Source organism: Thunnus thynnus, chromosome 13 (assembly GCF_963924715.1).
Source record: "Thunnus thynnus chromosome 13, fThuThy2.1, whole genome shotgun sequence".
Taxonomy (NCBI): domain Eukaryota; kingdom Metazoa; phylum Chordata; class Actinopteri; order Scombriformes; family Scombridae; genus Thunnus; species Thunnus thynnus.
The window spans coordinates 12,395,279-12,421,673 of NC_089529.1; the positions used below are offsets into that span (position 1 = coordinate 12,395,279).

Consider the following 26,395-nt stretch of genomic DNA (forward strand, 5'->3'; position numbering starts at 1 on the left):
TTAAAATTAATTGAACTTCGGACCAGTTGTGTGCTGTCCTTTGATAGTCAGCTACTCTAGGTATATATGCAGGCCAAAATGTCATATATACTGTATATCACCTCTGCTTTGTGAAATGACAAAAACAAAACAATTTTAAAAGTATGTAAGTTGAATGTAAGTTGAAAGCCATGCCCTATAAACCAATAACTCAATTACTGAAAATGTAAGATGCATTGGTCACTATTCACTAAAGTACATTGTCAAGTTTTGAACAATATTCAGACAGAGGACAAAGACAGCACCTCACAGACTTTATTAAAATGGCGCTCACATAAAACCAATGTTTCCATGGAGTGTTTCCTTGCACAATCTGCCTCCTTCACTGTAACAGTTTACAAATACTCATACTGTAGGCATTTTCAGTTGCGGTACGACAGGTATTGACATTTTAAATTTAAGTCTGTCCTCTTATTTGTCTAAACACTTCTCACATCACAGAGAAAAGATGCTTCCCCTCTGGTATCCTTTAAAGCATAGTTACACTGTTTATGAATACCACTAACTGAAAACCAATGTGAAATTTAATAACTGAAGTTTAAAATGTCTGTGTATCCCTGCATATTTGAGCTGTTAAAATACAACTGCTGATGTGTTACAGTCACAAAACACCTCTGAAGCTAAACATGCAACATAAGTAGCACATAAAGCTACTAGTTGAGCCAACAATAGTTAACCCAACATCTTTCTTTGATTTAGAAAATGAATGCGAACCGTGAAGCTTAGCTCATGAATGCATAGTGTTTACATTCACTGCAGGCAACAGATGAGTTCTGGATAATAAATATCCTCAAGTATGTTCAGCACCAGTCAAGAGCTTCTTCAGATAAATGAACTGTCAATGTTTGCAACATGAAACTCAAAAAGGCACCTGCAAAATAACCAAATGAATGTAAACACACTCTGAACACGTCTAGTTGCATTGAATCACCTGCTCAGCTTCTAGTGTGACACAAACGACACATTCTTCTTCTTCTAAACAAGACCAGATCTGCCAGGCACATGTTTGGTTTGGCAAGATAAATGCAAATATTTCAAACTCTTCCCTTAGTGTTCTTTCCTCTTTCTTAGATACAATATACTGAGAGAAAAACATGCAAAGACATATTTACCTTGCTGCCTTTTTGTGTTGTCTGTTACAAGGAATTAAATTTAAAAAAGGCAAGAACTGTTTGCCCCAACTGAATGATTTATCGTGTACACTTAAGTATAAAGAGTACAAAACCATTTTTTACAGGTCAGACAGTTTCTTTTTGAGATGAACAGTGATGCGCCTCAAAGTGACCTGAGGTAATCATCAAACACGCAAATTTAGGATCAATTAAATATATTCACCTGGGGCTGGATTTACAAAACCTTCTTAAGTTAAAAGTTAAGTGCTTCATTTTAAGAGAACTTTAAATACAGCCATTTCTTGAGTGTCTCTCTTAAAGAAAAGAAAAAAAGAAAATGGGGCTGCAAAAAGCTACAAACATTTTTCATGTTTACAACTTGAAGCAGGATCACAGGAAGATTGTTAAAAGGTTTGGCTTGTAATTCAACCTTCAAACCAAATTCATCACTGCCATTATTTTTTTTTTTTATAACTTTTGGTGGATGTACTTCATCCATGAGTGAGTCGGCCCAACATTCAATATTCTTACAACAACAAAAAACGACAAAATTTCATGAGAATTTGGCATCACGCTTGAGGCTGTTTTGAACACTGAAACCATGTGGAGTTTATCCAATTTACTGCTGCGTCTGACTTACAGACTCCTCTCTATGGCTTTGTGTTAACTGTGATAATTTATGTAACAAATAATTAACAGCAGTAAATGATTTTTCTGAAGGTAGAATAATGAGCACTGATGTCTGGTGTCAACAGCAGTAATGTAAAGAGGAGGGACTAACAAGAAAATTAGCACAAACTTAAAAAAATGTTTATCCATTCAATATTCTTGTCAACTGTTTTATTATCTGGACATCTTTGTGAATATGGCTGAAATTAAACGACTTGATGCTTCAAGCTCTGGGTCTGAGGCACTGGTACAATATATGACATATGTTTTTACGGCAAGGGGGGTTTTATATATATATATGAAATAAGAGTGGATAGTGGATGAGGTGATGTAAAAACTTTAGCTAACAGACTTCAGCTTGGCCCACGGGCTCGTGCCCCGCACCTCCACCGGTGGATTGTTGGAAAAGAGGTGGTTGCACAGGTCTTCCAGTGGGGGTTCAGGATCTGTGGTGGCAAACTGAGAAGCGTCTTCAATTTCCTTCCTCACCTCAACATCAATCTCCTACAGACACAACACAGGTAGGACAGAGAGTTATATTAATTTGAATTATGACACATGCCACACATTTGTACAATCAATCAAGTAAAGTAATAAAGATTAACAAATACAATAAATATAATTACACACAATTATGGTAACACATAGATTTAGAAAATAAAGAAAAATAGATGCAAGGTATACATGGAACTAAATTGAGAAATGCAAGTTTTGGGGGATTTTTGTAATAGATCTTCATCACTCACCTTTAACAGAACACTAATACATCAGATAAAGATTTGTCTTTTTATAACAGAGATTGACACCATCTATAGTCAACCTAAAATGTCCTCTGGACACCTGTGAGACTTGCATTCTCTTGTGGTTAATAACAGTATTTTTGTGTGTGAGCTCTGTAACAATAGCCTTAACCACAAAAGAGGGCTGCAGCAGAGATCATGTACATTATCCAATTTCTTTAATGCAAAATTCTGTCATACAGTTGTGTTATAGTCCCTAATCACAAACATTGTGCTTGATATTCAATTAATTTGACTGACCCAGATGGTGGAAGCCTCATATGATTCAGATAAACTTTTAAATACATTTCTGCTCAAAACAAGGACTGTGGATTTTGTCCATTACTTACACTGTAAGTGCATTTGGAGGGTCTCTTCTAATGGTGAGTATGAACAGGAGGAATGATTACAGTGAGCAAAACCTGTTCCTTTGTTCATTTGAGCACCTGAACATTGTTTGTGACAGACTTGGAAAATTGTGAACCTATCTTTTAAGGGGGTCATAATCACTATAAAAGATGTTTGTGTATGTCTTTTTAATGCATTTTTGGAATCATTCAAATGAACAATCCTGTGTTAGAAATCCCTGGTGAGACTCTTTGATTAAGAAGGTTTGAAAATCCCCCAAAACATAAATACTTTTTTTTTTTTAATACTAAGGATGATACAGAAATTCAGTGGGCAATCTTGTGTAGCAGCATTTTTCTATATTTCAAACTGAAAACATTTGCTACCTTGAGCTCCTCCACGCTGGCCATGTTGTTGCTGAGCATGCGGTCCTTCAGCATGGAGATGGGATCACTCTTACTGCGGACCTCCTGGATCTCCTCACGTGTGCGGTAGCTGTGAGGGGAGAGATTGGTGCAGGGATGTTGTAGGGATGCACTAATACAATCACCTTTTTTAAAATTTTTACAGCTGACACCAAATCCAAGCAAATTTAGGTATTTGAAAATCTTGATGATAGGCATCAAAGTAGTTTTACTAACCACTATCAACATGAAGATAACATTCATTTGTGTATCAATAGAGCAAAAGTTAACTTTACTATGATTTCTGGTGTGTTCAGGTTTCTCATCAGAACTTTGAGAAATTCCTCCAGTATCAATTCAAGGAACCATTAGTTGGCTATAGCCAACACCAATATTAGTGTCTGTGTTCAGTCCATCCCTAGGCTGTGGTCAGGGCAAGACTACAGCAGGAAGGAGAGTGACATGAAGACTACTGTGGGACAGTGGCAGAAGCAAGGGGCAGCACCACAGGGAGGATAACATTTGGAGGTCAGATTATTATCAAATATATCTTGTAGTGCACATACAGACTGTGTAAAACGTGCTTTAAAGGTTATCAAGAAAGAATTAATCAGTTACAGCTAAAATTTTAATCAAAAAAAAACAAAACAAAACGAGAAAAGTCATTTACAAAAGAGATGAGCTGAGCTTTTACCTGACACCAGGATCACTCATACTGTGTCCATGATAGCGGTAGGTCTGAAGTTCCATGAGAACAGGACCCTGATGAAAGAGAGAAAAAACAAAAATAATTTAGTTAAGTAGCAAATGAAAACCATGTTTCCTGACTAATATAACTCAATGTTTTTGAACTAACCTTCCCAGCTCGGCAGTGCTCAGCTGCAACCCTGGTTGCTTCCCGAACACACAGAACATCCATCCCATCCACCTGGACACAAAAACAACATCCCCATTTCTCATTGAACTGATTTATGCCTCTTCTTCAGCAAATGCGTGATCTTAATGAATACTAAACGAAAGCACAAGGACAACTAACAAACACTTTCTTATCAAATTTCACATCACCAGGACACGGTTATTACCAGGTGGACAAAATTAATCAGTGATGAACTCATTTTGAGCGATACACTTATACCTTTTTATGCTGAGTTAGATGAAATGATTGTTATGAGTGGCACTAGGTATGTATTATATTACATTTCATTCATTTGGCAGACAATCTTCTTCAAAGCAATATTATGATGATTTTATCACCAGAGACATCTCGTTCAAAATGACAAATTAAAATTTACCTGTGCAATAACAAAGTTATGATACGTATATAAATACTATTGAATGGTTGGTTTTATCAGTGAAAAAAAGGTTTGAAGACATGAGTAAGAACAGTACCCTGAGACCAGGAATGAAGTCTCCTCTCTTGTAGTAGTCTGTGCTGGCTGCAGCTCGCTCCACTGATGTGCCCATGCCATACCTGTTGTTCTCACAGATGAAGATGACGGGCAGCTTCCAGAGTGCTGCCATATTGTAGGTTTCAAAGATTTGACCCTGGGAAATTCACAAAAAGATTTTCTAATGTGGCAAAAGGGTAAAATTTCACATTCTTTATTGTTTTTTTTTAAAGACAATGTTAGCTTACATCGTGTAATTAAATCATCATCCAGTAATTAAACAAAGATAGACTAAAACCACTGTGATTTCTGTGCCATACCTGGTTGGCTGCACCGTCACCATAGAGACAGACACACAGTTGGTTGTTGCCAAAATACTTGCAGGCCAGAGCTACACCAGCACCCAAGGGAACCTGAGGAGAATTAAGAGATGTCTGAGGTTATATTACTGTGTATTGATCTTAATATTTATCTTAAGTTGATAGACATTACACATTTCAGTGGGTTCATCAGCCTGAAGGTTGAAATCCCTTCATAGAAGTTAGAACATTAAAATTCCGCAAGAAAAAAAAAAAAAAAGGCTTCAGTTGCAAAGTTTCTTCATTACAACAGCATCATACAGAATAATCTGGCCTTTTTATCACTTTTTGTAAAGCCAGTAAGTTATGACCAACCCTTTAACTGCGGTTGTCTGTGAGTGAGTGACTGAGTGAGTGTTGGAGTTTCTTTATTTGCTGTTGCTCTTTCAAAATGAATTGGCACAACATGACGGGTGCAAAGGACAGCAGTGCGACAGAGTGACTGTGTTTCCTGCTTTAAGCTCTGACGCTCTCAGCTCTGGTGTTAATGCAGTGAAGTCAGCGAAACTCCTGTTTAAATAAGACACATATCAGCATCCCTACCGTCTCCTCTACCATCCAGTGTGATCTATTCTCCAGCTGTCAGCGCTGTCAGCAGCCAGCAGGAGAGACGCTCTGCGGTGCATTTGGATTTTTATAACTGGATTTTTATACCAGGATGCAAGGTTTTTATTTCTCTGATGTTTTCACATCATAAACAATGAACAACAGCATTAAAACAAGAGTCTTGCTGGTAAAACATGCCACTCATGTAGCTGTTATATCAGGTTAGTGTGGGGCAGCTGCTCTGCAGGTGCTGACTGTAACTGCAGTAACCAGGCAGAGATAAGCCTCAAACAACTCAAATGTAGCTTATCTATGTCATGTGATATGCTACTACAGTACACTATAACAACAAATATTACTGGGACCACTACAAAATTACAGATGGACATTTAATATCCAGGAAGTCACACTATAGACACTACCACTGACTATCCCTGTAACAAATTGACCACAATTTCACACACTGACCATACACGGTCCTGCCATATACTGGGTTTTGACCTTGTCTTGTTGATAAGTTTGATAACTTACTGTGACAAAGAATAATCTCCTGCCTCAGTTCACCGTATCCCCTCTTTAAATCAGTCTGACAACAACATAATGTCATTAGACTTGGAGGTGTCTCAGTTAAATGGCATCTTATGGCATTAGAAAACAGATAACATCAAGAATTTCTGAGAGGTAAGCATTTTGTTCTTTCTGGTTTCTTGCCATAATATTTCTAGCAAAACTGGGCCACCAGCCAGGCCGTTATGGAACACGAAGCCTTAGACAAACATGTTTATGACCAGTGTCACCTTCCTTAAGTTCTACTGTATTTCCAAAATATCAATAGTAATGTAAATGTGTTTACTAAAGCCCGTACAAGACCTTTCACAACACATCAAACTAATAACATACTGGTAGTACATGTAGATTGATGTTTACACAACACCCACAACTTGTGAGTCGGCACTTTCAAATGTTATTGTCACTCCTTTCATAAACAGCTCAAGATGGCTGAGTTCAGAGACCACACGGCAGAAGAAACACAAGGGTGTTAAGTTTTGAACACCCTGCCACTAAACTTCATTGATGTACCTGAGCTCCGACAATTCCATTTCCTCCGTAGAAGTTTTTACAGTACATGTGCATAGAGCCTCCTTTGCCCTTCGCAATACCACCTCTTCTCCCTGTTGATTACAAACAACAAAATAAAAACATACAGGGAGGACGTCAGACATCAGAGGGGAAAGAGAAACAGAGAAATAATTTGCACCTCAAAGTCAATCATGAAAGGAGCTGAAAATTATCAAGTGACTGAAAATGTCACTCAGATTTTTCTCAGCATTATGGACTCACCTGTGAGCTCGGCCATGATCTCCTTCACAGTCCCTCCTCTGGTGTAGGTGTAGCCGTGGGAGCGGTATGCAGTGATCAGGTGGTCTGACAGATTGATTGAAGCTTCAATACCGACTGCACAGGCCTCCTACAAGGAGAAAACAAACAGCTTGATATGTTGTCTATGTGGGACTAGATATGTGGACGTGTGCTATAAAAATGAATCCTAATTAATAGAAATACTTTTTTCTGACATTTATTTATTATTTTAAGTATTTGGATCTGTACAACATTTAAATAATATCATTTAATATTTTCACTGGAGCGTCAACATCTCATGGTGGGAAACATAAATCTTTCCCCCAACACTTGGATAAAAATCTCATTAATATTTCACTGTATAAATAATGAAAATTATACTCAACCTGGCCATCATACAAGTGACAGAATCCTCTGATGATCTTCTGCTTGTACAGCTGATCTGCCTTCAACTCCATACGCCTCATGGTCTGCATGGTGCGGTAGTAATACAGACCCTCCTCACGAGTCATAACCACCTCAGTGGCCGGGACCTCATCCAACTTGTGGACGTCACATTTCTAGAGGAAAGGAAATACCCGTAAATAAATTGCATTTGTGCATTGACCAGTTTAGTACAAAATGCAACTTAGTGCTTGAAACATACCTTTATTTCAAAGGTAGCCTGGGTTGTAAAGTCAGCGTACGTACGCGCTGACACGACCACTGCACCCACCTGTCATGAGAGAGAAGACCATAAAGAAAAGACAGATATATTACAGATATGCTTTCTCCAACATCTGGTAGAGCTGGGTATCATTTGAACATTGTCAATACTAGCTCAGATATATCAGAGTTTAAGAACAGATACCAAAACAATATTCTGATACCTTGCTTTGGGAAATATAAATGTCTTTTCTACAAAATTATATATCATTTGACAAAAAGCCAAACATTCTCAAATGTCAAATGTCTAAACACAAGCAGCTGTACAAGAACTTTGTCCAAATAAAATGGTGTAAATTTAGGCAAAAGTTTGATTTAAACTAGGAACAATCTAATCAGAGAATAAATACATTTGAAAGTAGAGCTTTTGGTTTGGTACTGTGTGATACAAACACAATTTGGTCAGTACCAAAAAGAGTACTAAGGTTCGATACACAGACCTCAAATCTGCAACTGTTTATTGGGAAATATTACGGTAATCTCTTAACTTAAACAAACAGTTCTCAAGTATTTTGTTTTCAAGCACAGCTCAACAGACAAACATCAAGATGTAAATTCAAGCTGATAAGAATTTGCTCTGGGGAATTCCTTATGGCAAGATTTGTTGTTGATATTGATTAGTAAATACTGTAAATCTTGTAAATTCTCCCTTTGTGATAAAATCTTATGTTTCAAATTACAAAGTATAATTGTATTAAATCATCCCACAGTTTAGGGCCAGCTTGTGAAATCCTCAGAGACCTCCCAGCTAGTGAATCTGCCAACTCAGAAAAAAGATGCAATAAAAGGGCTTCAAAGTGGATTTATTAATTATGTTAGATATGACATCAAACTGGACTACAAATATTGGAAGTTTAAGAAACAAAGGAGAGATATCTCATTGTGTTTAATAGGAAAATGAATGAGAATGGACCATTAGTAACGTTAGTATAAATGAGAATGAATTTTTCTTTTTCAAAGTTTTGACATTTTCTATTTTTATTTGTATTTTGTGTGTGAATGTGTGCTTGATTTGGTGTTCATTTTAAGTGTTGTATTTCTGTACGATTGTATCATGTTGCTAAAAGCACCTTGAACTGCCATTGTGTATTAAAAGTACGACACAAATAAAATTGAGGTGATTTGACTAATATCATAGGTAAATTTTGATTAGAGCATCCCTAGCTGTCTGTCAATAATGCGAACCAGAGTCAAACTATATGAAGTTTAGAGGAAACTTAAAGGAAATTTAAAGGACTGGGCCTTTGCTAACGAAAACACTGAAGCTATATAAGAGTTCAGATTTTTGTACAGACTTTAGCTGTGTTAGCCAAACAAGCTATCCTTCGGCATTACAAGGTCAGAACAACGACGACAGTTTCATTTAAAGTAAACGTTTTGGAGGTTTCGGAGGATACTATAGTGCAGTGTTGGTCTAAAGCCACATATACCTTTAAAATAGTTTACTTACATTCCTCTGAGCGCAAGCTCTCAGCACGTTAGAGATATTGGTCAGCATCTTTCCTGAGCTAGCTTTGCACCGCACGGCTCCGTCCTTCTGACAGCCTGCCCTTCCGCCTCCGTTCGCTCTTTTTCTTCTACGCTGTCGTCGCCGTCGTCTTCTCCTGCTTCTTCTTCTTCTTCATTGGTTTTACTGGCGGACTGCAAACCAACGTTAAAGGTGCATGCCGCCACCTACTGTATCGGAATTTGTAACATCATGACTTTAAACAACAAAAACTAACAAACAAACAACAGAAAACAAACCTTTTTAAAGCCGTTATATTCTGGATATTAAGCCTGTTTCGTCTAAATATTCAAAGCCCTTGCAAACTGTAACTGTTTGTCCCCTGTCTCTGACAGACCTTTGATGCTCCTCTCCGTTCTCATATCTACCACCCTGCTGCCCTTCAGTCTTTCTCTTTCTACACCGAACCTCCTACAATCTATCAGCACATGTTCAACTGTTTCTTTGCAATTACAAGTCCCACATTTATCTGACACTGTCTTTTTTTATAGTATATAAAAAATACGCTGTCATCGACTGTGACTCCACAATCTCTGCTGCCACTACTTCTATACTGGTGGGTACTGGTAACGCATGTATAAACATAGACTGTGAAAGAAAATTCAGTAGAAATTTCAATGAAATGAAATAATGAAGGTTTTAGTTTTATCCTTTTACAAATATTGACCCATGATGGTTTGCGGACCACACTGCCATCATGGGCCTGATGACTGGGTGTGAGTCAGCCTACAGAGAGGAGGTAAGAGCCCTGACATCATGGTGTCAGAACAACAACCTTCATCTCAACATCTGCAAGACCAAAGAAATGATGTTGGATATCAGGAGGCTACAGGAATCACACACCCCCATCTACATCCAGGGGACACCTGTGGAGAGAATTAGCAGCTTCAGGTTCCACTGAACTGGGTCAACACCAGCGAGGACCTGAAGATCTCACTGAGATGGTGAGGACCAGCCAGCACCTCTTCTTCCTCAGGAGACTGAAGAGGTTTGACATGGACGGGAGGATAGCTACTCTGCAACTTTTACAGTTGCACCTTTGAGTGTCCTCTCTGGCTGCATCACATCCTGGTATGGGAGCAGCTCCAAGCAGGACCAAAGCCCTGCAGAGAGACGTCAAAGCTGCTCAGAGCATCACCATGTCTGAACTGCCATCCATGCAAGACATCTACATCCAGAGGAGCATGAGGAAGCTCGAGAAATCAGCAAGGACCCCAACCACCACAGCTACAGACTCAGAGACAGCTTCTATCTGCAAACCAGCAGACTGTTGAACTCTGGGACACACACTCACTCACTCACACACACACACACACACACACACACACACACACACACACACACACACACACACACACACACACAGAGAGACAGTGTCTCTCTCTCTTCTTCACACACTTACTCAACTCCCACCAAACACACACACACTCATTCTTGCTAGACAATATTTATATTTTTATCAGAAGTATTTATCATCCATCACTTTTGTGCAATCCTGCACCTGTGCATCAATGTGCAATACCTTTCTCTTCTCTCTCATTTTATTATATAGCCTACTCTAATTGGAACTTCAGACTTCAGTATTGTCATCTGTTGTGTTGCTGTGCATGTGACTATAAAATCTCTTGAATCTTGAAATGGTGATGTTAATCTGGCCAGTTACAGAGTGGGGGTGGGGATTGGTATTATTAGTTTTTTTTGTTTTTGTTGTTTTTTTCACAATTGGTTACTGAGTCCACATCTTCAAAACTCTTTACACTGTCAGATTTACCAACATACTGCTGGACGAAAGCACATGCTTGAGCAGACACTAACACTTGATTTCAACTTACAACAATTCAAGTGTCAATCAGAACACACTGAGATAATAAAAAAAACTACTAACTGCAGGCAACACATGATGCATCTTTTCATGGAAGTCTTTGAATCACTTTGTGATCTGTAGTTTTTTATGTCTATATGTTGTTTTTAATTGTTGATAGTGTAAGAAATGTGTATATAGAGTAAACAAATGTTGCATTATGAAATGCAGTAAGATTTGTACCTCTCTATAGAGAGTATTACAATGTATTCTACAGGAACAAGTTGTAGAAATGCAGCAGGAAAGGTTTCAATAGGCTTTATTTTTGACAATTTTATTTTCTTGTCGTGAAGTAAATACAAAATACAGTACTTTGTAATACTATGAGAGAGTATCAATACAGTAATTTAGGATATTGCTGCAAAGAAAACAAAAAAAGTATTGTAAATTCTCTAATACAGTGAAAATTGACCATGTACAAAAAAGCTCAAACAAACAAAAAACACACCATCCTGAACAACTTCCATGTGAAAAGGCTACATGTTAGTTTTTTTGACATAAACTGAAGAGTTTTGAACCAAGTATTGGCTTTAGTCATTGAATGTTTTTTTTGTGTGAAAGCAGTGCAAATGTTGTCACAGTTTGGTCCATGATTTTTGTTGTTGTGTTGACTGTGTGATGAGTTTGTGATAGTATTGAACCATGCATACAACCAATTATTAAAAAAAATGTAATGAGTTAATCAATTGTGCAAATTCTGCCAAAACTGGTGTAACTGCACATGATTATGCCCAGTTGTAAAGGGTGTCATGCCATATTCTGTAACCCATCAGAATCTGTGACCTGATAAGCAGTTTGAGCTTATTAATACTGCCAGAGCTGGATTACTGGAGTGAAGTGGGCCCTGCAGGTGCCCAGGTTCACTGTGTGTTAATTGGTTTGTAGTAATATGATAGAGGATTCCTACCTCTAAAGTATCACATTAAATGATAAGGGCATTACTGTCCCTGTTGTGTTCAGGGGGGAAATGTCAAATTCAATTTTAAACCTTTACCTCAGTTTATATTAGTGCATATTCCTAAATAACCACAAACTAAGTAACATGCAATAAACCTGTGGTAGGTCATATTTCAACACACGAGTACATGTTGGTTTCTGAGACTGCAGGCAAAATATAATAAAGCTGAACGTGTAATCTGCAGCGTGCACTTAAGTTGATGGTGCACTCACAGACAATGTTACATCCACTCAGAGCACAGAAATTTGGAAGAATGGGGGTTGCTGGGGCCCACAGCTCATTTTTAACACAAGGCCCCAGGGTTAATCCAGCTGTGGCCACTGCAAAGAGTTTTACCATGGTCACACACTGTATTTTGATAGCTGTTATCCAAAATGATGATGTGACTGCTGTATTTTTTTATGCCATAGATAGGGTCACAGATTTTGAAAGCTGTGATAGCAGAAACTGGTAGTGCACAGATTTGTCTGTATCACTAAACTTAACCCTCTGACATCAATATTTTTTCAAACCAGGAGTCTTTTTTGCCCTCTTTTTTGGGGAGGATCTTTTCAAAACCAACAACAGAAAATAAAATAGCAACAGCATTTTAACGGGATGTTCAGCAAAGAAATGTTGAAAATCTGTTGAGATTTACAAGTGAGACTTAAGACCTCAATTTTAACCAGTTCCCTGTGGCCTTTTTGTAGCCTCTGAACATGAAACAATAGCCTAAGTAGCCTAAATTTGCCGCATTATGGTGCAAATTGTATTCGTGTAGGCCAACTGTTTCCACTAATTCTGCACGCTTTACTGTAAACGACAACAAATTTGATTTGGACCTGATTGAGCAATGTGCCGAGAGGAAATCTCCTCCATCTCTTCATCTACCGGTAATGTGTTAATAGCCTGTGTATCAGGGCGGGCTTAAGCTGCGACGCACGGTGCGGTCAGTCGGTTGTAAACTCTATTGTGCGCTTCGTCATCTCCGCTCCAGTCTCAGCATCTCTCTCCTCCATCAACACAAGACTCCCCCGCTCCTGCCCATCATTCATAATGACCTTCAGTTCAGACAGAGCATCCAGTTGAATGGTGCGTGCTTGTTTTTGTCCGCTGTGGCTGCGCGTACTGCTGCTGCTGCTGTGGTGGGGGACGGATACCTGTGCTGCATTGGCATCACTGCGGAGTGTTTTGGGTGCCAGCGCGTCCACGCGTTTGGGTGTATTCATCCTTTGATCAGCTACCATGGCGAAAACAGTCACATCATCCAGCGCAATAACAGGTAAGCATCTATGTAACGTTTGTATCTCTGATCCATCGGGCTCTGTGTTGTTGTGTTTGCAGACTCACGAATGACGCAACTGCCATTTCCCTCTCGCTGCTTTATGTGCACGATGCTGGCTTTACATTGATGATCCGTTATAAACACTGTTATGTTTATTCCCCAAAGCATTACAAGATGCAACATGGTAAAAAAAATGCAGTGGTTTCATTTAAAATAAACCCAAATCAACAGTCATGATGTTTTATTTATCACGAATGAAAGTGTTTTTGTTTTTCATGTCATTGTGTGATGTAGCCCCATGTTCTCATAAGGAGATAGACTGTCAGCATTATAGATTTAAGTGTCCGGTCACTTCACGGCAAAATCAGGGCATGTGTGTGTTGCCGTTTTTTCGGTGATGACGCGACTCAATCGGATAAAAGGGTTCAAAAGGGTGGAGAGAGAGAGAGGAAGACTGGATTGATGGTGATGACACAGGACAGGCCCATGGATTATACTGTATCATTATTATACCCCTTATGTGGGATGAAGACAGGGTCGTTGTCTTTACAGAGCAACATAAGAGGTGAATCTGTCACTTTGTTAGTTCAGCCTTCACTGCCTGCGAGAAGGGAAGCATCACATCAGGTCAATATGATCAATTTGATACAATCATGTCAGTGACTCTGTTATTCCAGCCCCTCACACTGGGACACTGCTCTACTGAGAATGTATTGGAAAAGATGCAAGGATACATTAATTATGTTGGAACTTTTAGACCTATTTTAAAAAGCTCTGACGAATGCAGGAGCAATTCACTTCACTGTTGTAGTTCAGCATTTCTAATCTCCATGGCAGCACCTTGTACACATAATTTTCTTTCCACTGCCTGTATCTTTACAAGAAGAGAATATATGTTCTTATAATCAAATGAGAATAAATGAGAATGAGCAGTATTCCCCTCAAAGCCATAAAAGCTACAGTAAATACACCACAGATGATTAAACGGATCTACCCATGGGGCACTAAAAAGATCAATAAGATGTTATCATGGAAAACAAGTTAAGCATGATGAATGTTTGCAGTAATATATTTAGTTAAGCCAGTTGAGCACAAAAGTTTAGATTAAGTGAGCAAAATGAAATGCAGCAGCAGCAGCTCTCCTGTCTGGAAAGAGAGAAATTAATTTGATCAAGTGATGTGACTGACTTTATGTTGACAGTTTAGTCTACAATGCACATATCGATTGAGTGAATTTGTGGAATTAAACTTTTTCAAATGGTTGTTGCTCTTTCTGAGATACATATCCACCTACTGTGTCAAGATATACAACTCGGAGACCATATCAACTCAATATCGATGTTACATAATAGATTTATCTCAGTATTATTTATTTCATTTTTTTGTTACCACTCATATTATTATATTATTATATAATCGTATTATTGTTTTATATTATATTGCTACATGTATTATACATTTAACAGATTTAATATTGATATAAGACATCTAAGGTTCCAAACTTTGAATATTTACTCTGATTTAGGAGCTTATTTGTCTCTTTTTTACAGGCTTTTCACAGTACATGAGTTGATATGTGATGTGCCTGTGTGTGTGTGTGAGCTGTGAACATTAATTCACCAACATCTTACACACACATAAACATCCTGTGACTGTAGTTTAATCGCCATATACCAGCCAAGTTATTCATTCACACACAATTTACAACTGTTGTGATATGAGCCGGTTGTTTGGATCAATACTCTATGTGCTCTTTTGTTTGTTTTCTGCATTAGGTGAAAAGATGGCACCCCCATCCATCACTCTACTTCCTGAAAAGAGATCTCCGACAAACAGTCACAACTCCCCAGCCCGAACTGGGAAGACTAGTGAGTAATCTTCTCTTGCTCAAATAATTCATTCACACACTCTTTCCAAGTGGTTTCATCTGGAGGAAAATCACTTTTCAATATTTGGGATCATTACACACTTAATAGACAAATATTATAAAAATGTACAATATGAATTTGAAGATCTATATGTATTTAGGAAATACTGAATGTTTCAGAGCTGTTATTAGTGAATACTGGTTACAACAACAAAAACACACAACCTGCGACACTCAGCAAGTGTTGAGTAACTATCTCATGGAGGACAGTTTCCTCCTCTCTCCTGTGTATTGCTGCAGTTTGCCCTTGGCATGAGGCTCCTTGGCATTTTGCAACACAGTGCAAGCTCTACTCTGAGCTAAAGAAACCTTCCCTCTGCTGGTATTAAAGCAGCACTGCAAGTTGTTCCTGTGCCGCTGATGTCATACCTCTTTAGACAAAACTGCATGTGCCCTTTCTCCTTCTGTCATGGTGATCGCAGCTCCGTCTAACACAGAGAAGAAGCCGCAAATAAATGGACATGCGTCGCCTTCGCACTTACCGGCTAACATCAGCAGCAACCATGCAGGTAAACAAAGTAAGTCTCACTGTTTGATTCTAATAAACTGCATTTTCTCTCTCTTTTAATTTTGCTGCATTGATGCTGCCTGTATTTTTTTTGTTGTTGTTCTCTGACACCTTCATTCATCTTTCAGCTGTGGAGGGTTACATGAAGACAGACGACAGGATGCGTTTAGCCAAAGAGAGACGCGAGGAGAGGGAGAGAAGCCTTGGTAGGTGATGATGAACAACTAAAAAGGTTGATTTGATTTTACGAATTGAGGAGCTTTTTAACTTTAAAATCTCAGACAATTTCTTTTCTTGAGCCTTGTAGGTTTCTATTTTTCAGTGCCGTTCATTTTCCCTGCAAAGTTTTTTGTCATGGCATCTCTCTCTACAGTTTAATTGCTTATGGAAGGGCTTTGCTAGCCAGTGGAAGATTAATTTTGAGCTCAGTGAGTTCCTGATATGATGAGCTATGTCACCTCAGAGGATGTGACACACAATAGTTCACAAAAAGTAGGTCTCGCACTCACGGATAATCCTGCAGCTCTAGCAGTTGCCTCCTGATGACAGGGACTTCTATCTTCGTGATAATGTCGGGCATGGATTGACACACAAAATCAAATTCACTGTAAAATACACAAGTTATAATGACAGATAACGACAAGAGGCTGCTCTAACAAGAAAAAAAATAGAGAAATGTTCAAGAGAATTTTGCACTTATTTCTACTGTTGCATATATCCTGAACTCTACAAGACCAGCTTGAGTACCAAAAAAGCCACTGGCAACAACATTGGTCCATTAACTCGTACAACTCGTACTTTTTTCCACGGAACCCGTAGCAGAGATTTGTCTTTTCTCTTTCAGCGGCCAGGGAGCAGCTGATCAGGGAGAAGGAGCGGAGGGCTCGGCTACAGTATGAACGCACAGTGGAGGAACGCTGGAGGCGGCTGGAGGAGCAGAGGCAGAAAGAGGAGCTCCGCAGAGCTGCGGTGGAAGAAAAGAGGAGGCAGCAGCTCGAAGAGGAGAGGGTGAGATGATAAATAGATTATCAAGATCTGTCAAATCTAAGCTTGCACAGTTGCCTATCCATCAAAGTTTTTGGTCTTGTGCATGTGCAAGATTGTAGTGATCAGTAGTGGTTTCAGATATTCACAATTCATGTAGCAGATGTTCTTGAAGACATGTAAATGTTAAAAGTTGCCTGGAACTTCATCCTTTTTAAATTAAAAATGGTTGCACATTTTTCTTGATTGAACAAATATTACATGAGTGAACAAATTCTTCACTGGCTATGGAGCCTATTAGGACCTCAAAATACATAAAAATGTTTATGTTTCACTGTGACTTAGACATGGCTGTGTATTAAAAGTACAAAGGGTGACAGTTCAAATAAAAGTCTGCATCATTGTGTTGTGTTCAGGAGCGACTGGAGGCCCTGATGAAACGCTCTTTGGAACGCAGCCTTCAGCTGGAGCAGAGGAACAAACGCTGGAGCAGAGGCTGCCCTGCAGGAGGAGGTAAGAACACAGCTTATAGATGCGAATAAGGATTGTATTTGATACAAGAAGCATGGAAGACAGAGTGAATGATTTAAAACCGGGAAGCAGCAGGATATGGAAGAAAAATTGTTTTGTTTTGTTTTTATTCAAAAGGATTGCGTTTTGCTATATTTCTGTGAGATACCATTACAAACAGTATGTATGCTCTAGGTTTGTGTGTGTGTGTGTGTGTGTGTGTGTGTGTGTGTGTGTGTGTGTGTGTGTGTGTATGTGTGTGTGTGTGTGTGTGTGTGTGTTAGAGACTGCCTTTCTCTTGGCCTGATCATTGCAGACAGCCTGGCTGCTGAAGTACACATGAGCAGAAATGTGTGCGTGTTCCAGGATTCCCACAGAGACAGGATGGAGTTACATATCTGCACTGACGTCTGTGTATTTGTCTGTGTAGCACTAAACTACATGTTTTTTCAAAATGATCTTCTGATGATTGACATAGGAGAAAATCAAAATAACACAGAAATTACCTTGTGTCTATTGCTGTTTGCCACAGTGTCTTTTCTGATACACACCACACATATTGGCTTTAAATCAAATCAGAAAAGTATGTTAGAGAAGTTTAGGTAACATTACTTCACAACATCCTTGCTGGTATGTTAACTCTCACCCATGTCTCTACAGCTGGATGAGGAATTGCTGGATGATAAACTGTTCATAATGCTCTGTCTGCTCTGCTCTGCTCCGCCCGCTGCCTATAGGTGACAGTGAGAATGCCCCACTCCCTTTCTCTGCTGCCTCCGCCTTTTCCCATGGCATTGCCTCCCCCCTTCCTGCTGTCAGCGAATCTGGTAAAGTTAAGCCCCCTCCCCGCCCCCTTCCCCTCCCAAATGTATCCCCTGCTCGTGTACATCCAACAGTGACCATGTCTGTGTTTGTTTTGTCTTTGGGCGGGCTGAAACTTCACCTTAAACCAAAGGCAAATCTTTGTACAAAAGTTTATCCTGTGATGCATGCATGTTAAGCTGCTCTGTTGTTTTTAACTTTTAATGGTTTTCTTATTGCACAAATGTGATATACTCAATGTTTGCAAATTCATCTGTATGTACTGCCAGCTTTGGTATCTTTGCTGTGTTTTGCTCTGCTGCAGTGGCTTTTATCTTTCAGTTACTGTTTGAGTGTGGAAGCACACCACTGTGGAGACAGGCCGCAGGGATGCTAATTAATAGGCAGATGTCATCAAGTGCAGGAGCTTATACTGACATGGCCAAACCTTTATCCAGGAATACTGGCCTTATTATGATCTAACCTCATTTTCAGGCAAAACCAAGCGGAAATATTTCCATCCTCAAGATGTCCTGGAGGGACATTGTGGAGGCAAACTCTGCGGTACGACTGCAAGCAGATCACCATGCGGGGAAAAAAGACGGCATTAAGAAAATGCAGAAGCATCAGCTGTTTCATAGACAGAGTCTTGTTGGTGGAAACATGTTTTCCTTATTTTGCTGCATTATTTCATCACCCTCAGACTAGTTTTGCCCTGTGACATTTTCATTTAATAAACAAATACGCTCTTGTAAATATCCCCCACAAGTCAACCGCCGGATTAGTTTCCCCAGATTAGGAAACTCAGTAATTACAAACAAGCGAAAGGCCACTGGATTAGAATAACTTGAAACTCTCACTGATCTCAAACACTATGGGTGTTATTTCCACCGTCTGTAGATGTGTTATTTTGTTTTGATAACCGAGGATTATGGTTTCAAAATGAAAGCAGATAAGTGGTTGTGACTCTTGGTGCCTGGAGCAGACGGTTTTGGAGATTAATTGCACATGACCTAGTATAGAAATATGTGCACTAAAATAGACACCGACACAGTCGTTCCACTGAGATGGCTGCACTCTTTAGAGATTACTCTTTGCAGATGGTGACAGATGGATGAGTTATAAGGGATGGCAAGAAAACGGTTTCTAGTGATGAACTATGTGTTATATGTTTTAGGGCCTTTGCTTTTGTGATTGTGAGTTTGCACAAGGTCTGTGTGTGTGTGTTTTTTCATTTGCTGTCATTGTTTTGGGTGTAACAGGGAGAGGAATTCGTTTGGGATTATTGTTCGTAGCCACCATGCTGGCATGTGTGTGTTTGCATCACACTGCATAGTAGCATACAGACTCCTAAAACTGTGACATTAACAGACCCCATTATGTCTGACTGCTGGATGAATCAGTCGTACTGTGAGTTGAAGGACAAAGATGCGCTCAATATCTGATCCTGCCCAGTCAGGCCTGATACTGGGAAATCAATATCTGCCTAAAACAAAAACTGACTACTGCAGCGGATGCCTTTATCATTGATACATTTATACCAAAAATTTTAGGATTGTGGCTTAAAATGCAGCAGTCCCTCATATTCATTTGTATTGCAGTATCATCCCTTCCAACTGACCTTAAAATGAGTCTGTAAGCTTCACTTGAGTGCAGCACACACTGTCCAGACAAGTCCTCACCCCCCTGGCAACTGTATTAATATCCCTCTGTCACTTGTTATTTGCCATCATTGGAGTTGATAAGCATGGTGTTTGTCATCGTGCAGCGCCCTGCAGCCCTCACAGATCACCTTTCTGCAGCTCACTGAACCCTGCTGACCACAACAGAGCTGGACTTCAGGGAGGCTCTCAGTCAACTCCCAATACCCCCAAGGTCAGACCAGGCACTTATGCTCTGCCTTAACATACTTACATAACACTTGAAAGAATTAATCATTAATGGATATAAGCTGCAAGATGTTAAGTCTTAAATCACTCTAACCCTGCTTACAGAAAGAGCGTCTGCGCAGAGACAGAAGAACTGCATCCCCAGGTTGTGGGTCCCCTATGAGAAGATCTGAATCTCCTGCTAGTGTCAGCAAACACTTGGCTTCCCCTACTACCTCCAAGTGAGATCATTTGTTTGGTGCTGAATTGAAGGGAGGGCAAATGTGGCTATCAGCAGGGGCAAGGTTACCTTGTGGGGGCTTAAAATTGTCAAATATTTGCACAGCACTACATTTTTCTTTCCTGTCATGAAACACTTATTTTTGTCTGTAATAAGAAGCCAAAAATTTCTATCTGTGTGCAGGCTGGCCTCCAAAATGCGTGCCCAGTCTCCTAGCAATGCACATCAGTACCATTACTCTCCTACAAGACATCGTCCAACCCTGTCAACTGATGATAGGAAAGCAGAAGACAAGAAAGTGGAAAAACACAGCGAACAATGCAAGACTGAGACAACCGTGAAAAAGACTACTGACATCAAAAACATGAATCCATCTTCACAAGCTGAGGAGAATGCAGTTGAAATCACTAAAACCACATCATCTAAGGGTGAAACTTTTGATAAACGGCTCAAAGGTGACACATCTGAAAAAAATCAGTCCCCTGACAGAAAGGACCACATGTCTCCCAAAGCCGATTCCTCAGAGAAGAAGGCAGAGAGCAACACTCAGGATGGAGAAAAGAAAAAAGGTGGACTTTCTACAAACAAAATTAAAGTAGTTGTTATCTTACTGAACATTCATTTTAGTACATTTAGATGATTCTTACACCAGTCTTTCCATGCATTTGACAGAATCAGTGGAATGCACGTCCACAGGGAAGGCGGCAGCTGGCACAACAAATGCAGAGGAGGCTACCAGGTTGCTGGCGGAGCGCAGGCGTCAGGCTCGAGCTCAGAAAGAACTGGAAGATAAAAAACGAGAACAAGAAGAAGAAGAGAGGTTAATTCATTGAATAAGTCACGAATCAAAGGCAGCATTAAATATACATATGAATGTTTTTAAATGTGTATGATGATTGTTTCCACCTTCCAATTAGACTAAAGGAGGAGCAGCTCAGGAAGCAACTTGCACAGGAACAGCGACAGGCTGAATTGAAGGCTCAACAAGAGAAAGAGAAGGGGAAAAAAGAGGAAGAGGCTCACAGGTTGAAACAAGAACAAGAGAAACGACAGCAGGATGTGCAGGAGAAGGAGCAACAGATCCAAATGGACAAAGAGGTTAGAGATCATAGTCTTGTCCTAATAGTGTATGTCTTGGAATATTGTGCAAAGCATGTTCTTTCTCACAGTTTCTTGTTACAAATAGATATCCTCTTGATCTTAACAGAGAGAAAAAGTCCAAGCTCAAGAGGAAGCAGAGCGTCAGCGGCAAGACAGAGAACAACAGACGCAACAAGAAGAGGAGGAGAGGCAACTAAGAAAAAAGGTTATTTTATACAGAAATAAGGCCAGACCAAGAGACCAAACCAACTGCATGTTGCACTCAAATACATTTTTGCATCTCAATTCACCATCAGCTCACACAGTGACTAAACGTTGGTATATCTTTGCAGAGAATTGAGGAGATCATGAAGAGAACTAGGAAAGGTGAACCTGAGTTGAAGGTACTGTAAGAGACACCCTCTGCTCTCATACAGTAGTCCTGCTGCCTTTAAGCACCAGCTGATTATGTGATTTTTATTCAACTTTAATTTATTAAACTCTGACTTTCTGTTGTTATTGTCTTTATTAAATTCTATTGTTGCTGATACTTTGGTTTTGTGTCCTGATTGCCACAAACGTTGACTCGATCATCTCTGTTCTGCATTGAATCAGAAGGAGGAGCAGGTGGAGACAAAGTCCGTCTCACCGCCAGGTTAGTATGTTGTTCAGTCATCCTGCAAATACTTGAGTTTGCTTACTGTCCCTGCTTGCTCCACTGCTCGCTGTATGCCTTGCAGCTGCAAAAATGTGATTTCTGTTTACTCATTTTGAGCATGCGCAGCAGTAATCTCAAGTGTTTTGAGTTGGCTCGTGAAATCCTGATAGGGGACAGATGTCGATATTTATCCAGCATTGATTTCTTCAAATAAGAAGATTATAGATTGTTTTAATTATTATGGTGCTTTGGCTTTTGCTAAGAAGAATGAATGGCTATTATCTGAGCGGAAGTCAACCAGGCAAAATAGAATATTGTGATATTGCTTGCGCTTTGGCTCATGCATTTACCAATGGGTGGGAGTTATACAATATTTTCTGAAATATGGAGCAGCAGCCAAGGACTCTTGGTGCTGATAGGGCACCTGTCACTTTAGAGCAGTACCATGGGAGCTGACTATAAAATTAGATGCTCTTGAAAATGCCCTTGAAAGAATTCTTCAGTAGTCTCTCTAAGGGGCTGCTCTGTAGATTGTGAGCCAACGCTTTATTTGAGCTGTCCAGTGTTAATTCTCAACTCAATTGGGATTTGCAATTGAGCCAGTGTCAATATACTTGTCCGAAAGTACTGGTAATGTGTGCCATCCACTTTCCCTTCCCTATTTCCCTAGCAGGAATAGACTCAAATGAAATGCAGTTGATGTTACCTGGACAGTCCAAATACAGTGAAGCCCACTGTGATGTTTTTTTATTCTCCACAGGGGAGTTAAAGACTGTTCAAACTAATGCTCAGGTGAACGAGCAAGCCACCAAAAAGGTTGAGTTTCAGGTTAAAGAGCAGGTCACAGTCCAGGGCAACATGAAGGAAAATGCCCAGGTAAAGAAAGAAGGAGCAGCAGCAGCAGCACAGATGGACAATCAGAAGAGCATGCAAGTTAAAAACGACGCTCATCAAGTGACACCAACAAAGAGCGTTCCTGACAAGAGACCAGACACCAAACAAACCAGTGAAGACCAGCTTAACAAAGATGGCAAAGCCTGTCTTCTCAAGCAACAAGAGAAAGAGGCGGAAATGAATGTAAACAAGCAGCACAAAGTAAACGTTAAAGCCGCAGACCAAATAAAAAAAGAGCCGACCAAGACAGCAGATTCCAAAGTCAACCAAAATGAGGGCGGTATGATGAATGGAGTAGTTAAGGGTGAAGGAAGTGCCTTGAAGAGTCACCATGTAACTGCTGAGGTAAGCAAACAGCAAAGCCCAAAAGCGTCGACAGCTGAGGGAAAGGCTAAAGGAGCGTCCCAGATGGAGGTTATGAAACCCTCTGTGACACCCCTGCCGGTGGGACACCCATCACCGCCAGTCATCAAACTGGAGCCACTAGATGTGAAGGGTACAGGGTCTGGTGATGAGGTGCAGTCCATGGAGGTCAGGTGAGTCATCAGGAAACCCTGTATTATTAAAGTCTGGACTTGGAAATGTTAATCTGATCATCTTATTTTCAAAACTGTGTAATATCACCATGTTTTTGAGTGCCAAGAGTGCCAAATATTATGATTAATTCTTAATTATTACTATATTTCAGCCCAGCTTCAAAGGAGGAACTGATTTCAATCCCAGAGTTCTCACCAGTTAATGAAATCCAGCACGGCGGCATGAGTAACACCCGCGCCCTTGAAGACCTGATGGATCTGACAGGCGGCGTCAACCACCCCAAACTGTCCTCTGAAGGCAACATAGGCGACTGCAACAAGAACCTCATTGAGGGCGTTGTCAGTCCCATGTCAGACTCAAAGCTCATTGGGATGTCGCCTCTGTCCTCAAATAAACTTAGCATCCAGTAGTCTCTCTCTCTCTCTTCCTGTCTCGCTTGCCTTCTCCCTCTCTTCCCTCTCTCTAACACACACACAGGGTGTCATATTTGGAAAATTGGCCCCTGTGTTGCTACATTTATGGGAATAGAGCCATAGAGTTAGACTTAAAAAACTGTAAACCATGACTTGCAATATAACTGAAACATCTCCTACAGTATATTCTAATAACATATAGCAACTGACCATTGAAATTATGTGTCAAAGATTTTTGTTTAATCTACAATTCTTGTTTTGAGGATTGCCGAGTATGCAAGACGAGCACATGTGAAACAGAGTCAGGGAGAGTAAGTGTGTCTGGTATAGAGAGTGAAAGAGTAAAAACAAAAAAAAGAAACAAATATCAGGGTTTTGAATATTATAGAAAACACATTATTGCTTATTTACAGTAGCTCAAAAAGAATCTATCATTTGGGTCTCTCTACTTATAGTCAATCAATCATCATCAATGGCTGCATTTGCACCTCTGCCTTTCCACATGACCCTCTTAAGCCTTTAGATCAAATTCAGTGCGTTGCTGGGAAAGGCATGATGATTTCAATTTCATTTTTAATACTTGTAAAGACATAAGATGTTATGTCTAGCTAATAGTGTTCAGCACATTCTCTGAGCATGCATGTATTGATGATTTGATTTGGCTGGAATTTATCTGGCAAACTAAAACCCAACAGGAGTCTCAGCACTGCTGCAGACCTTCATTCTTCCTCCCCATTGAGGTCTGATTATGGGATTGTTTTTATTTAATGGCAATGAAATGACTCCCTCTATTCTTTTTTTAAATCTTTAACTGGGACTTTCTAACTGCACGTGAGTGAGAAAGCCCAAAGCTGTCAACTTGAATGTGAATGCACATAAAAAAACGTAGCATCAACACAAATGATGGTACATAATGACATGTCTGTTGTGGACTAGAGTGACTCTCTAACTTGAATTTGCAAATTTACAATAATTGCATTCATAATAGCTTATTCCAAAGGCAAGATGCCCATTTTTCAATAACTCCATTGATAAAATGGATTTCCAATGATGAAAATATTGACAGCTAAGCAACTTCATGTCATTTAAAATGTTTTTTGTGTTATGTGAAGGGTTTCCAAGGCACAACTCCAATGGATGCATTAATCTACTGGACATACAGTAACTTTCTTCAATCAATAGATATCTGGTTATTTGTAAAGCTGAAGTGCACTGATGTGGCAGGAATGTTTGCTGAAACAGTCAATATTTGTAACTTTGTCCTGTAGCTTTACAGATGCTGTTTTCTCTGTCCATCATGTTGTCTTATCCAGTGGACTCCTTTAACTTCTTGAGCAGTTCATGAAATGAATGATAATTGCTATTTTTAATTCCCTGTGTCTAAATGTAATTTCAGTAGAGATGCCTTATGAAGGACCTATTGGTTACTGGATTTTTGTGCTTACCATTTTACAGTCTTCTGGCTGTTCATGTTTATCCTCTTTGTTGTTAGGCCACTGAGATTGCTATGTGTGACCTGTAATACTTGAACCTTGGTTTAAAATGAATCTTTTCCACCATGCCGCAAACAAGAATCCCAGCAGCTTGCACACATTATTGTGTCACTTATAAAGTGACATTTAGATTTGTGTTCCTCAGACTATACAAACCCTGGCAATGGCTTTTTGAATTGTCTTAAGTGAAGTACTCATATAGCATCATACAGTATTTGAAAGTTAGAATTTGCTGTATATTTTGCATACTCAAACATTGTGGTTCCACATTGACTAAAATGATGCTTTTATGCAAAGAGGATTGAATTTAAGGAAAAGCAAATGAGTATAAAGAAATAATATACACAGCCACCTGAAAAAAGTGTTCAACCCACTTCAAACCCATAACAGTTTGTCACAGTCAAGTTAACTCTTTAAGTTATGTAATTACTGTAGACATTGTGCATGGTTAGCATGGTCATAACAATGTTACCTGAAACAATAAAATGTAATACTGGGAATCTGTGTTTTTATGTGTGTTTGTGTTAATAAGCAGTGACAGGTTGATCACATTTGTAACACAAACATGAAATGACACGAAGAAAGCGACTGATGACCTCAGAGATCAGGAAAGACATGTACAATAAATCAGAAATCATACACTCACTGGGGTACAACAACACAAAAATGCAGTCTGATGAAAGTTTGATTTATTTCAGGTCTGTTTATTGCACAGCACATGTGTAAGCAAGGCTTACCTCTATGGGATTAAATTTGTATGATAATAATTGAACAAAATCTCCCAAGAATCAAGCCAAAAAAATTAAATTGAAAGTGAAAAATAAACTGAAAGCAAAAAAAGTGACCTCAAATGCAAAACTTTCATTAAAACTATACAAGAGTGATTTCATCACAATATTCTCCACTTTTCTTTTACTGATCAGGATGTCCCTTTTGTTGCCACTTTTTTCAGCTTAATTTTTCAGTTTTGTTATTAACCCACTCAGTTTCAGGTCAGAAATATCAGTTTTAATGGTCTGGAAGTGCAACAAGTAGTACGACTTACCACTCAACTGTACCTTCAAAAGTAATTGGCTAATGCGGACGCAGTCCTGTCACACTTGCCCACATGCCCTTTGAATTATAAACAGAAACTCAAAAGTTAAGCAGCAAAACTGCAAAAAGTGATCTCAAAAGTTTTATT

General features: G+C 39.4%; 2 protein-coding genes across 5 annotated transcripts; one reads left to right on the top strand and one right to left on the bottom strand.

The window, feature by feature from the left end:
- Positions 1–280: 280 nt before the first annotated feature.
- Positions 281–9,315, bottom strand: pdha1a (pyruvate dehydrogenase E1 subunit alpha 1a). Its single transcript, XM_067607989.1, has 11 exons — positions 9,159–9,315; positions 7,650–7,718; positions 7,390–7,563; positions 6,986–7,112; positions 6,725–6,816; positions 5,060–5,152; positions 4,741–4,896; positions 4,208–4,279; positions 4,046–4,113; positions 3,334–3,442; positions 281–2,324 (listed from the first exon to the last, which is right to left on the bottom strand). Exons 1-11 carry the CDS (start codon positions 9,204–9,206, stop codon positions 2,160–2,162), a joined length of 1,173 nt encoding a protein of 390 aa, XP_067464090.1. The 5' UTR covers positions 9,207–9,315; the 3' UTR covers positions 281–2,159.
- Positions 9,316–12,088: 2,773 nt separating this feature from the next.
- map7d2a (MAP7 domain containing 2a) lies at positions 12,089–25,704 on the top strand. 4 transcript variants are annotated; one of them, XM_067607991.1, is made up of 17 exons: positions 12,089–13,295; positions 15,074–15,166; positions 15,648–15,743; positions 15,862–15,939; positions 16,578–16,741; positions 17,134–17,230; positions 17,965–18,054; positions 19,797–19,903; positions 20,023–20,138; positions 20,321–20,706; positions 20,810–20,957; positions 21,055–21,235; positions 21,345–21,443; positions 21,571–21,621; positions 21,836–21,872; positions 22,636–23,305; positions 23,458–25,704. In XM_067607991.1, exons 1-17 carry the CDS (start codon positions 13,259–13,261, stop codon positions 23,714–23,716), a joined length of 2,709 nt encoding a protein of 902 aa, XP_067464092.1. In that variant the 5' UTR covers positions 12,089–13,258; the 3' UTR covers positions 23,717–25,704. The 4 variants fall into 4 exon arrangements, with proteins under 4 accessions (XP_067464092.1, XP_067464091.1, XP_067464093.1 ...); XM_067607990.1 differs by having other exon boundaries at positions 12,090–13,295; positions 21,833–21,872; XM_067607992.1 differs by having other exon boundaries at positions 12,090–13,295; positions 15,648–15,734; positions 21,833–21,872.
- The last annotated feature ends 691 nt before the right edge of the window (positions 25,705–26,395 follow it).